Source organism: Myzus persicae, unplaced genomic scaffold (assembly GCF_001856785.1).
Source record: "Myzus persicae strain clone G006 unplaced genomic scaffold, MPER_G0061.0, whole genome shotgun sequence".
Classification (NCBI taxonomy): Eukaryota; Metazoa; Arthropoda; class Insecta; order Hemiptera; family Aphididae; genus Myzus; species Myzus persicae.
In genome coordinates this window covers 73092-86032 of record NW_019102150.1, presented here as the reverse complement: position 1 = coordinate 86032, position 12941 = coordinate 73092, and the positions used below count along the sequence as shown (strand labels likewise).

Sequence of the window (12941 nt, the reverse complement as noted above, 5' to 3'; positions counted from 1 at the left end):
TTGCATATTATATTTTTATCATATTTTGTTTATTTATGGTAAGGCGTTAAATTAAATTGTTATGTTACTCTTTAATGGTTGTGTTGAACGATAGTTAAATAATAGATCCATAAACCCCTGAATCGATAAAACATTTTAAGACTCATAAAAGATAGTTTCGAGAAATTTATTTTGAAATGAAGTGAAACATAGTGTAATCTTTTATGGACTATTTTTTGTACGATAATTTTAAAATTTGCATTCAATTAATCAAAGCTTAAACCGCTATTAAAATATGAAATGTGTAACTAAAAACAGGGTTTGCATCCATCTTAAATTGTATTGTTTAATTATTCATCGGCTTACAGGAGATCGTTGGTGACGGGGACTGTTGTGCAGTGTGCATTGAACCATACAAACCGTCCGAGGTGGTTCGGATACTGCCATGCCGACATGAATTCCACAAAAGCTGTGTAGATCCTTGGCTGTTAGAGCACCGAACTTGCCCAATGTGCAAAATGGACATACTCAAGCATTACGGTTTTTTGGTAAGTAACTATATAAATTCAAAATTACGGCACATATTTAAAAATTAAAGTCCTAACAGTACATATTATAGTAATAAAAAATATATTATTACACATAGATTACCTATATAAACGTGTTAATATAGTGATGTGCGTTTGTTACGCTTTACTACTATCTGCATAAATCACATAGCGTTAAGTATAAATACTATATAGTATCAGTAATAAATAGTAATAAGTATATTTAAATGAAAATGATATATTATCGTCTAAAAAAGTTAAATTAAAATACTACTAAGTTTATATAGCATCTAATATCTATATACATTCTACTTTCTAACTATTTGACTACAACGCGTGTATTTGAATTTCGAGTCCACTCTCACGCGACCGATTCCACAAATAATATAGGTACCTATTGACATTTCAGTGATCAATATGCGTTAAAAGATTTTTCTCGCCATGTGCAACAATTTTTTTACATACATGAAATGTACGTAATACGGTCAAAGATAATTTTTCCTTGCACGTGCAACCAAGAATAATGTATTACATATGTTATGGTTCGTTTATTATATGATCATTAATCATTAATCACTCGTATAAAATACATAATATATACAACATATACATGTATAGTATACTTCTTTTTTAATATATAGTCGTATAGAGTTCTGATATATAAAATTATATACCTGCAATATGATATGTTGGGCACCGAACTGAGTCCTTAACAATTACGATTATATTTTTTGAAATCGTGTGCGATTTCGTGTCGGATGCCACCAAATACCCACAGAAACTTTCGAAATAAAAATACGTCAAAAATGAGAATAATGTAAAAAAAAATTCACGGTTTGACACAAATACCGTACTATCGGGCTTATATTGTTTTTATAGCCATACGCTATATTACAAATATAATACATAGATTATAGGTAATATGAATAATACTATATAATGTATATATAGGTAGGTACCAGGTATATGTACAATATATTTATATATATGATTATAAACATAAAATCTATATATATTTACGATTTTCTAGTACACTATGTAAAATCAATAATCACCCTTGACGATTTCAATATCGATCAAACCTATACTATAGTCTGCGTGTCATACTCTGCATAGTCTATATGTATGATCACTTCTATATTATAATAATATAGGTACAAATTATTATACTAGAAATTTACAGGAACGAATAATGTATTTTCCTTTTTAGGGTAAGACAATGTGATCAAATATTAACGGTAACCACAAATTTAATAGGTTAGAAATGTACAATTATATTAAAACAAGTTTCAAGTCAGTGTTATTAAATAAACTGTTACAACACGCCGCCATCACCGTCATTTGTCTTGGGTGTATGTCGTACGAATGCGATGATGATGACTGATGAGGATGGGTGTACCTTTATGATTCCCCCGCATGTTTTCATATACATATATTGCAGACATACATTTTTAAATAAAATCATGTTGCATGAAATTACCCAATATTCTAAAAGATGAGTTCATTATTGTTTTTATAACATAAGGTACAAAATATAACTTATTTTAAATACATTTACGTAGTCATTATTGTAATTATACACGTTATTCCCGTGTTTTGATACTTGAATAACACTAACATTCAATAACAATCGCACATCATACCTAATATTATTAATTATTATAAAAGATAAAAATATATAATCTAATACAATTTTTTTGATAAGATTAAAATATAATATATGATTATTCTTATCGTACATATTAATTGAGGATGTTGACTATAAGTATAATGACCTATAAGATAACTTTGAGATATTCCCTAAAACTAATGCAATAATAACAAGTTAATAAATGCATAAAAAATATATCAAAATAATGAACGTCAATTTATTGTAGATGAAATAAAGTGAAAAACTAAGCTCAATACGATGTGATTATGTTATGTGCTTAATATTTAAAGTAAGCTATTTCACTAAATATGTTTAAATCTCCTGAACAAACTTCGCAATTTCTTCATGATGCTTAATATGCTCAAATGCTTAATATAATATTTAAAATCATAGAAGTATATTATTAAACATGATTGTAATTTTAAAGTTTTTAGACAATATTTTATGGATAACGATAACGAATTAAACTAAATGTATTATTAATATTTATTAGATAGGTGCCTGTGACCTGTATAATTTTTTTAACGTACTTAAAACTTACTAGTACTCATAAAAAAATGATGGGTTATGATTTTAACAATGTATTACTGAATATAATACCAAAAACATAGTAATGAATATGATATTATGATTATATTAGTAACCTTGTATCTATATTAACTATTTTCTTATCGAGCCTTTATATGCTAAACTAAAAACTATAAAATTATAAAAATTATAAATTTTCTTATTTAAAAATTAAAAACCTAAAAATTATAGTCATACAGTTTTAATAAATTGCACCGTAATTCAAAGATTAAAACGGTCATAAAAATAAAAGCCTTGATGTCTTGAAATACAGGATAAATTTTGAATTATTATTATATATATTCTTTTATTTAAAAGCAAGGTTTATCGTAATTTAACTTTAAAAAAAAAACTCCGTACTTACTGAAATGTCTTCAATATTTTTCGAAAATGATACCTATGATTTGTACATTTAAAATACGAAACAAAATATTGAAAATTATTTAATGCTTTATTTTTACTGGCCGTAATTGCATATTTGAAATAAAAGATACACTCTAATTAAAACACCTATGCATAAAAAATAATATCTACAAAAATTCAAAATAATTGTTGAACTCATTACAACATGCTTTTTTTAGAGGAAATTGGAAAAAAGTTTTAAAAAAAGTGTTATTTGCAATGGCGATCACCACTTACTATACCTTGATAAAGTTAGGTAAAACATCGGCTACTGATCTTCAATAAGGATGTAAAAACAAAAATCATGTCAAAAATGATAAATTACATAAATCAAAATACTCATTTCACAATTTTATCAAAGCTATTTCATAAATATCCTGATTCTATAATATTCAACGCCAAAAATTTAATTAAAATTAATAAATAACAAAAAATAAAAAATAAATACGAACATTGAACATAATATGTCACAATATAGTCCATTATATTATTTACTGTATAATATACTTATATTCTATATTTCTATATGATATTAATCGAATGAGGTGTTACGCATTTACGCATGTAGAGATCGAATGAAAACATTTCGAAACCGTTAAAGTGAAGGTTGATTTTGTTGTGTTGACGATTCCTTTCGTCGGCACAAATAACATCATATTCGGATAATCTTCTGCGAACCTTGGCATTCGTATAATAATATACATTGTACGTGTTCCTATACGTATTATATGTGATACCTATTGGGAATGAAACACCAGAGCAATTTCGGTCCATCTTATAGAAAACGATGGTAAATACATGATGACAAATGGCTTTCATGTAATTGTAAACCAATAATCATAACCTAGAATAAAAATTTAAATTGACGATCGTGATCGTGTTTTATGCATTTAACGCCACTACATATTCTTCCTACCTATAAGTAGGTACACAAAAACATATATTATATATTTATATAATATATTCTTAATTAGTAGTGACGTCGATCAACGATAAAATTTGTGCGAGTAGAAATTCATAAATGCGTTTATTATACCTAATAATATATATTAAATTTAGGACATGTATATTATTATAAACGCGCAGTGCGTGAAAGTTATCAGTGTAAAATCACGATAATTCACTTCAACGGTTTTGTACGAAAATTATCCTAGTATTATCACTATAATAGCCTGGTTTCTTTTTTTTTATAAAGTGAGGTGAGTACATTATTTTATAATTATTGATTGCGTATAATTTAACTCTGCAACCCATACAAATATTGAAATATATACAATATACACCCATACCTATAATATTTGAAACAGATATAGAAAAACATATCTGTGCATAATTCGAATAGCTTTCATGAAAGTTTTTTTCAATTAATTGAGGACAAAAAAATTTATATTATATTCAATATAATATTTTGCATAATATTCAGTCTCACAAAAACATTATTTTTTTTATTTATTATTAACTTTTTTAATTGCTTAATTTAAATTTTTTTCTTGGAACTTTTTGAGATTTAGACAATTATCTATAATTTATTATTCGACAACAGATATTATGATATTTTGGAGAAGTATTTTTTTTTTGTTTCCGCTAAAATGTGCTGAATAAAAATAAGAATATTAAATCAAGCCAAATCCGTTTATTTGGTCATAATAATTATTAATCTAACAATTTCTTATTAATTAAAAACATTTAAGTTGATGTTATATACAGACTTTTTCTTTCATTATGCTTGTTTAAAAAAATTATGTATTGTTATACGATATTTTTCATTTTGAAAGTTAACTTTTTTCTTCAGTATTTCTGGGACATAATATACATACACATTTATCATGTAGGCCTTCTATTATAGCACTTTATAATAATATTATGTATCCATACTGAACAAACAGTATTTAGTATAATTTATCAATTTTAAAGCTATACAATTATATTTTAAATCTATTAAAATAATTGCTTGTAAAAATAGTTAAAGGATTTTATTTATTTTGTAGGTTTTAGGTATTAAATACTATGATCTGCAATTAGTGTACCTACTGTACCTATAGTGCAGTGAGTGTATTATATTATGCTCATAATAATATATAATATACAGACACAGGGTAGGCTTACAACATTTTTATATTTTAAACTATTTTAACTGAAATTATTTATTACCTAAATTGTGGCCAAAAAATAGTAAATAATAATATTGTAACCTATGTAATTATTGGAATATGTTGGTAATGTTTTTTGTTGATGACCAATTAGGTTAATTAAATAAAGTGAATTCATAAAAATTATACAATTCCTTCGGGCCATTAGGAAATTTTATCTTTGGTTAGTTACTCATGATTGGTTAGCACGTCATACGACTATAGTAGGCATTAATGCGTTGTATACTCATACCTATACGGGTATAAATTATTATTTCTTATAAACAATGATCAACTTATTATGACTCCGTTATTGTTACAAATTAGCTATTATTTATTGTGCCATACAATAACATTTCTATGCAGTCATAGAATTTTTTAAAACAGAATAAAACATTATTTAATCAGTTAATTCAAAAAAATATTTTATTTCAAATTACAAATAATTCGTATAGACTAGATCAATACTTAGATGAGTGAAGTAGCTCTTGATTTATTTTTGTGTGACTACCTATACATTTTTTCATCATATTAGTCTGTGTGTACTTTATAATACTTAATTATTAACTATATTGAATATTATCAATTATCAAAATTATTGATTAGGCACCCGCACTTGACACGATTTACACAAAAAAATAAAAATGGAAGACCTATTATTATAGACGATAAGCCATGTAACAAAACTCAAAATCCAATCAGAATGTAATCACGTGGGTATCATCAAACGTATAATCTGTTTGATTCTAACGATATAAGTGGTAAAACAAAAAATGATTTCTTCCATTATTTTATCCAATACCATCTAAGTGCATTGAACAAGTGTTTATTGTGACTGTATAACATACATCGTTCTTCAGTTGCCATTTGCTAATATTGGATATATATGACTGCACTATGAAAATACTTATTAGAAAAAGCGTTGAAGTTGATATCTTTTCTGTGAAACAATAGGTATATTATTTATATTTGACTTGAATAGTATATAGTTATAAAAAATATTTTCATTACTATCAAAAATAAAGTTGAACATTGTTAAAATAGGTACGTATCCAACAATTTTTTGTCGCATTTTTATAAACATAATATTAATATTTAAATATTTATTATAAATTATATTTAAAAAAAACAAATTTAAATTGAGTAAAAACTGCAAGTTAACTATGTAATTTTATTCAAAATGAATTAAAAGGAATTATCATTTTGAAATATTTATCACCAATTTCTCGTTTTATTTTATAAATTAAAATGTAAGCCTTGTAAGTTGAAGTCTATCGATTATTTATTTTTTTTTTGATTATTGTGTGTAAAAAAACTTAAATACAAACAGTTTATTGTTATCAATTTATTGTAACTGCTGTAAGGAGTTTTTTTTAATATGATCAGTGGAAGGATGTCTGACGCAATAATTTAGGAAGTATTAATGTAACTCGAAACTTTGAAAACTGGTTGTAATTTGGTAATATATGTGTTGTTTTGGAGTTTGAACCGAGAAGCGACGTGCGTAACCGAGAAGGTTGGGATAAAAATGCGTTCATCATAATAAAATAGAATGTTTAATCATATCATATACATTATACATAGCATTATATAGCTATTAGTATTACATTATTATGTTAATCGTTATAACTTATGAGTAACCTGTATGGCTGTATACATATGTATATATATTTATATATATACAATATTATACATTATACATACACCTGCACCTATTTCACTGCACATGAATCTGCGCACGTTCATGTTGATTTAAATAATATAGGTGTTTATACTTTATAAAAAAAATTTTAAACAATATCGAACGGTCAACGGCCTATATAATAATATATCTGTAGTTATAATGGGCAGTTAAAATAAGTAACTATGGCCATACCTACTAATAAATTAGATTTAATATTTTCTAGTCAATGTTCTATCGTATGTTGTATAACACATTATTTTTTTATAATAACATATACATTATACGTGGTATATTATTATTATTATTTATTATCATTATTCCTAGATGTTCCTATATCTTATGCTTTGAACAAACACTTAAATAACGATCAATGGAAAATCTTATTAACAGTGCGTGTGTATGTGTGTGTGTACGTTTAGTTCACAGGCAGTCAAGAGAGTTTCCTGCACGTGGAAGTCGAAGAGGTGACCAATGATTTCGACGTGTACCAGTACGCACGTGGTCGGAGTTTCATGGACACAGCGCAAAACTCGAGAACGGTAAATATACGAGATAGACGGCGTCACGTTAAAATAATCTAATACCTAACTAGTATTTTAAGACTAAAACCAAAAAATTGAAAGCAAAAAATGTATTGAAAGAACCAGCAATTTGACCCTCCCCTAACAAAGAATAAAAATAATTGAAATCTGAGGCCGAAATGAAGTATGAGTGTTTGTGCGTGTGTGTGTGCGCAGATACCGGACGTTGCCGCGGTGGCAGTGGCGGCATCGGTCGTGTGCGAGTCGCCCGACACTAGGTCGTCGACGCCCGACGAACTGACGCCCGCGCTGACCCAACACGACTTCGGCGGCGGCGGCGGCGGCAGTGGCGACGGCCGTATTACAGACGCCGCCACCAACTGCACAACGGTCGCCGCCGGCACCAACCGATCGACGTCATTCGGTGAGTACGCAGCTGAACGTGCGCTTTTGTACCTTTATCGCAGCGATGCTCTCCCATCGATTTTTTAAATGTTTACTCGGTAGCCGTCGAGTGTCCGGCCAGGGATATTTTATGCTTTACTGTTGGCTTATATTAGGAGGGGGCGACCGGGCGTGTCCTGTGTCCGTGATCACAAGTAAACAATTAAAATGTCAATAGTTTGACAAAGTTCTCTAGTTATAGAAGCCAACTGATTCGTTTTATAATTTCCAGCAGCTATATTTAACTCAAAATCATTAAGTATCTGGTATATCAGTTCACGCAGACGAGATTCGAATTTACCATCATTTCAGTCAGAACCCCCGACAGCGGGACCTCTCTAGTTTACGCTGCAGTAGGTGTATCCATTATTTTTCAACAACATCTTGTGATGATTTTACTGCGCATATGTGATAGTATACCCTGTGGGAACACCACTGCGGCTTTATGGATTTTTAATGTCATACTATATGAATATTGCGTTCGCATATGTATAATATATGTATTGTATAACACAGGGTATCTCTACTTCAGTCTTTATTTTATTTTCCCATATGGTCATACATAACAGGCACAGAAGACAGAACCAATCGTCTTTTATAGACATCAGGGGAGGGGAGGTACGTCCTAAGTCTTGGATTAAGTATATATTTTTCGTCTCTCACGGTCCTTTGGGGGTTGGGTATCGCGTGGAAGCCTGTGCGAACACATGCAGTTTATTTTACAATAAATCATCAAACGAGTTTTGAGGTGCAGTCATATATATACATGTATACATATATTATGATATTTTGATATTTTATATGTTAATATATTATATTATTAGACATAATTATTTTTATTGTGTGTTACGTCTTATGTAGTTCTATATAATATGCTTAAGTACCTATCTGCATTGCACAACAAACCAACAAACTCGGGTTGCACGTGGTGTTGTCTTTACCAGCTGTCCTGTAATAGTGTGTTCAATAAGCTCATTGTGTGTAGCAGTGGCGGCAACACAAATAAATTGTATTATTAGAGGCTCTGTGCTGCTCATAACGACATCAAGTATAAATGTATAATATATGATGCTTTGTATTCAAAAGAAGGGTATGGTACTGTACTACTGTGGTACTGTGGTACTGTGGTAGGTATAGGAATTCGATAACAATTTCTCACGGTGTCATATCCCTGAGCTATAGAGCTTTAATTTTGGGAGGAAGACTATAATTGTGTAGGTCATATAATATTATCATACATAGAATGACCTTCTAAATCCAATGTAGCATTTTCAAACAACAATTAAAACTTAGATTTTCTAGGCTAATATTTCAATGACGCATAATTGCATAAAATAATAAAATCTTTTAAACCATGAGTACAAAATAATTTTAAGTTTAGGGTGAAAAGATATTAGGCTTTTAAAACCGAGATTTATTTTCGGTTAGTGGGACCTCAGAAGATTGTATCCCATTTTAATAAATATGGCTTTGAGTCGCAGTGCTATTTAGGGTTTTTTCCGCCACTGATACACGCAGTATTTACCTATACCTGATATTATGCGAAATCGTTTCAACGGCAACTCAATTTCACATGTTTTCTTAGCATTGTATACCTATTGGCTATTAATTATTGTTATGTATACTTTTTACGTCGTGGACTGCAGAAAACGATTATATTTATCGCAAATTCTAAAAAGTATAGTAGAATATTCAAAAATGTTATTTAAAATCTCTCTGTTTATGTATATACCTATTTAACCATACATGAAAATACAGTAATATAATACCTACCCATAATGCCTGCATTTGCACGTTTCTCGGGACCCAGCATGTATATGTATATAATGAATACTGATGGTGTAAACATTTTAGTAATCTTGTCGTTTTTTTTCCCACCAGAAGAGCAGCTTCCGGTCCACTCTGTTAGCGTACCTACAACAGCTAAATAGTTTGACAACGGCCGACGCACTCACAATCACGACTGTATTTTATTGAATAACTATATTTGTTATTTTTATAACATACACCTGTTCCGCAAGACCGTTTCCGGATAGCGTGTGTTTGTGTGCGTGTGTGCGCGGTATATACCACAGGAATCCAAAACAATAATCGGTAAAAAATATTAGCACGTCGTACATTTTACTGTGTATAATATTATCTTGGCGTTTGTTGTGATTTTGGTTGTCATTTGTTTTTGGCATTTTTGTACGGGTGTTTGTTAGCTTGTCGGGTGCAGATTGCCGTTGAATTGGTATGCTCTACGGAGATGCCCGACTTGAGAGGGGCGCAACAGTAAGATATGACGTAATAACTTTCTGTAATAACTCATAAGCACTTTATGAAAACGGTGGGTAATTCCATAACTGTGATTACACGGCCAAAATCAAGGTATCGACACCTATCCGTCACATAACTAATATAATGAAAATTATCGAGGACAATTTCATCCTTGTTTTGTCGGAGGTTTTTTCATAATTTATAGATTGGTCAACATGAATAAGTAGACCGTTCATTAAAAATCTCATTAAAATATTTAGAATATCATACAAAAAAAAAATGTCTGTCATAAATAAAATTGTACTCAATCATTTTACCATGGATTATGATGACATGTTGACGCCTTAATTTCAACCGTGCAAGTAAATAGTAATCATGATCATGATGGCTTATAAAATATATGTACCTACTAACTTAACACATGAAAGACGAAGTATGACGATTGATTATTATTGCGCCCTTTTTAAGCTCATTATCAATAACACAGAGTGGTAATTGTAGTACAGTGCATTGTAGTAGGATATTGTGAAATTTTTAAGAAAAAAATGTATCATATTGCTTGAATTTTAAATACAACATTATTCACGTTAGTCTAACAGCAATTTGAAAATATCGATTATATACGTATTAGGTAAATTCTTAGTTCAAATTTTAACAGGATCGCGAACATTTTAAAATTTGAGTTTTTATTTGAATTAAAATTAAAAGCTTAACAAACATTTTTTACGAGTGTTTGAAGTTCAAATTTTGACGACATTGGATATTCACGATTTTAACTTACCTACATGAAACCTTAAACCTTATATTATATCTTCAAACGATTTCCGTTAAACATTCCACTACCTCTTACAGTTATTATTTTTATACACTTTTAAGAATATTTAAACTAATGTTAAGCTGTTTACAGGAATTTGAAACGTTCGAATTTGTTTAGTTTTTTTATCTTTAAAAGTTGATAAAGATTTTATTCCCAGTCAAAATACTGGAAAATGTAATACAAGGCTCTCTTGGAATTCTAAAAATATCAAAAATACATAAGAACATTCATTTTTTTTTTTATAGATTTTGAAATTTTGATTTCGACGAAATTGAATGGGTACCTATCTATATTTTAACGAGAAATTACAATCTCAGTCATCATGCACAACAAATACATTAATATCGTATAGACCATGGAGACGTTTCACTCTTACGTATATTATTTAGTTTCCAAACACAGCGAAATGTTCAAAATGATAGATGGACATATTTTGCACCTAGAGCCTTGTATTCACACCGTTCTACGCGGTTTTTTAGTACGTTACTACGACTGATGTACTGTGTAATACACGGTCTACACGATGGCAAAGTATTTTATGTATTTTACCAACGCATATAATAGGGGCCTCGGAAGACATTGACTCCGGGCCGGAACCCCCATAATTATAATTTATAATATAACGCGGGTGTCTGTTTAACCGCAGCTCGCTAACATGGCGTTGTATTGGTACTTCGAAGTACAGCAATTATTATTATATAGGTGCGTTACCGCTAACAAGGTCGTGACCGCGGTCGACGGAAACGCGGTTCGCGGTCCTCGCAAAACTCCCGGCAACTGAACTTCCTACTTCCGATTTCCTATCGGCTTATACTACTGCACGGATCCCGTCTAGACGTACTGTAGTCGAGCGTCGTGGGCGCTCTTAACTGGCCCGATTTGAATGAAAAAAAAATAAAAATTAATAAATAAATACCAAGTGGCATGTAACCCTTTTTCGACCACAACTGTTGTCGGAAAAATTACGTACAAATAGAGGGTCTTAACTCATAATCGCTCGAGTATAATATTGTCAGTGTATTTGTTTATTTATGTTGAGCACTCGTAGGTGAGCTTACGCAAATATACCTACCTAATACGTATAACATACGATTGTACCTATATAGGTACTTCCTATAAGTGCGTTTTACTACATGTCAAATGTAAGTATGTAGGTAGTATTTATTTTATCATGTTTCATGAAGTGTGGTGAATATTATTTTTATCGTCGTTTTCGTGTCTATAACAAGACACAGATTTGTACCTACATTGTTTTCCTTTTCTCTTAAAATAGAGTTGTAACTCCGACCATTCCATAAGTCATCACAACAGATGAAACACGAAAACGTGTTTTTTTTTTAACAATGCTATCGTTTGTATCATTGTACGGCAATAATCAAACGTACCTATTATAGTTCTGACATTGTACCTACAACTCTTTAAAACTTATCAAAACCTCTCATAATCTTTGTTTTTATGTTAAAAAACCATTAGATATAGATACGTCCATGTTTAGGTATGGTTTCCTGTTTTCGTTTTACTGTAGCTCTATACATTTATCACTAGTCCTGTTGGACCTACTCTCGTACAATGATTGAACAGCGGAAGGGTATCTAATGGTAAAATTATAACCACCGAATTGATCATTTTTAATGTGATGACAAATTAAGTAAATCTATGCTAGGAAGGTATTCAAAAATTCCGTTGGTTGCTGCTACCATAAGAAGTTCGGCCGCTGTTAGTTCAATAAACAGATATTTTTACACCTATATATATATGTACACACCTGCTATGACAAGAGAGCCTACACATATAAGCTCGTAGGTATATGACTACAATATGAATTACATAATATGAATAAGGAAAAATTAAAAATTTTTTTTTCTTTTTACGTTTTGATTTTTTCTTCTCAAATAATAATATTACGCGCTTCTCTCTTTATTTGTAATCATTAATTAACT

The 12941-nt window shown here is 29.9% G+C and overlaps 1 protein-coding gene across 5 annotated transcripts in view; it reads left to right on the top strand.

The window, feature by feature from the left end:
• The window catches only part of LOC111031395 (protein goliath), a 48929-nt gene that overhangs the window by 34438 nt on the left and 1550 nt on the right, over positions 1 to 12941 (top strand). For 2 of the 5 annotated variants that reach the window (XM_022311309.1, XM_022311310.1), the window contains 3 exons: positions 348 to 527; positions 7380 to 7499; positions 7698 to 7905. In XM_022311309.1, coding sequence (XP_022167001.1) covers positions 348 to 527; positions 7380 to 7499; positions 7698 to 7905 — 508 coding nt within the window. Of the gene's footprint in view, positions 1 to 347; positions 528 to 7379; positions 7500 to 7697; positions 7906 to 9806; positions 10020 to 12941 lie in introns of all 5 variants that reach the window. The other 3 variants (XR_002604200.1, XR_002604199.1, XM_022311311.1) reach the window with 3 other exon arrangements.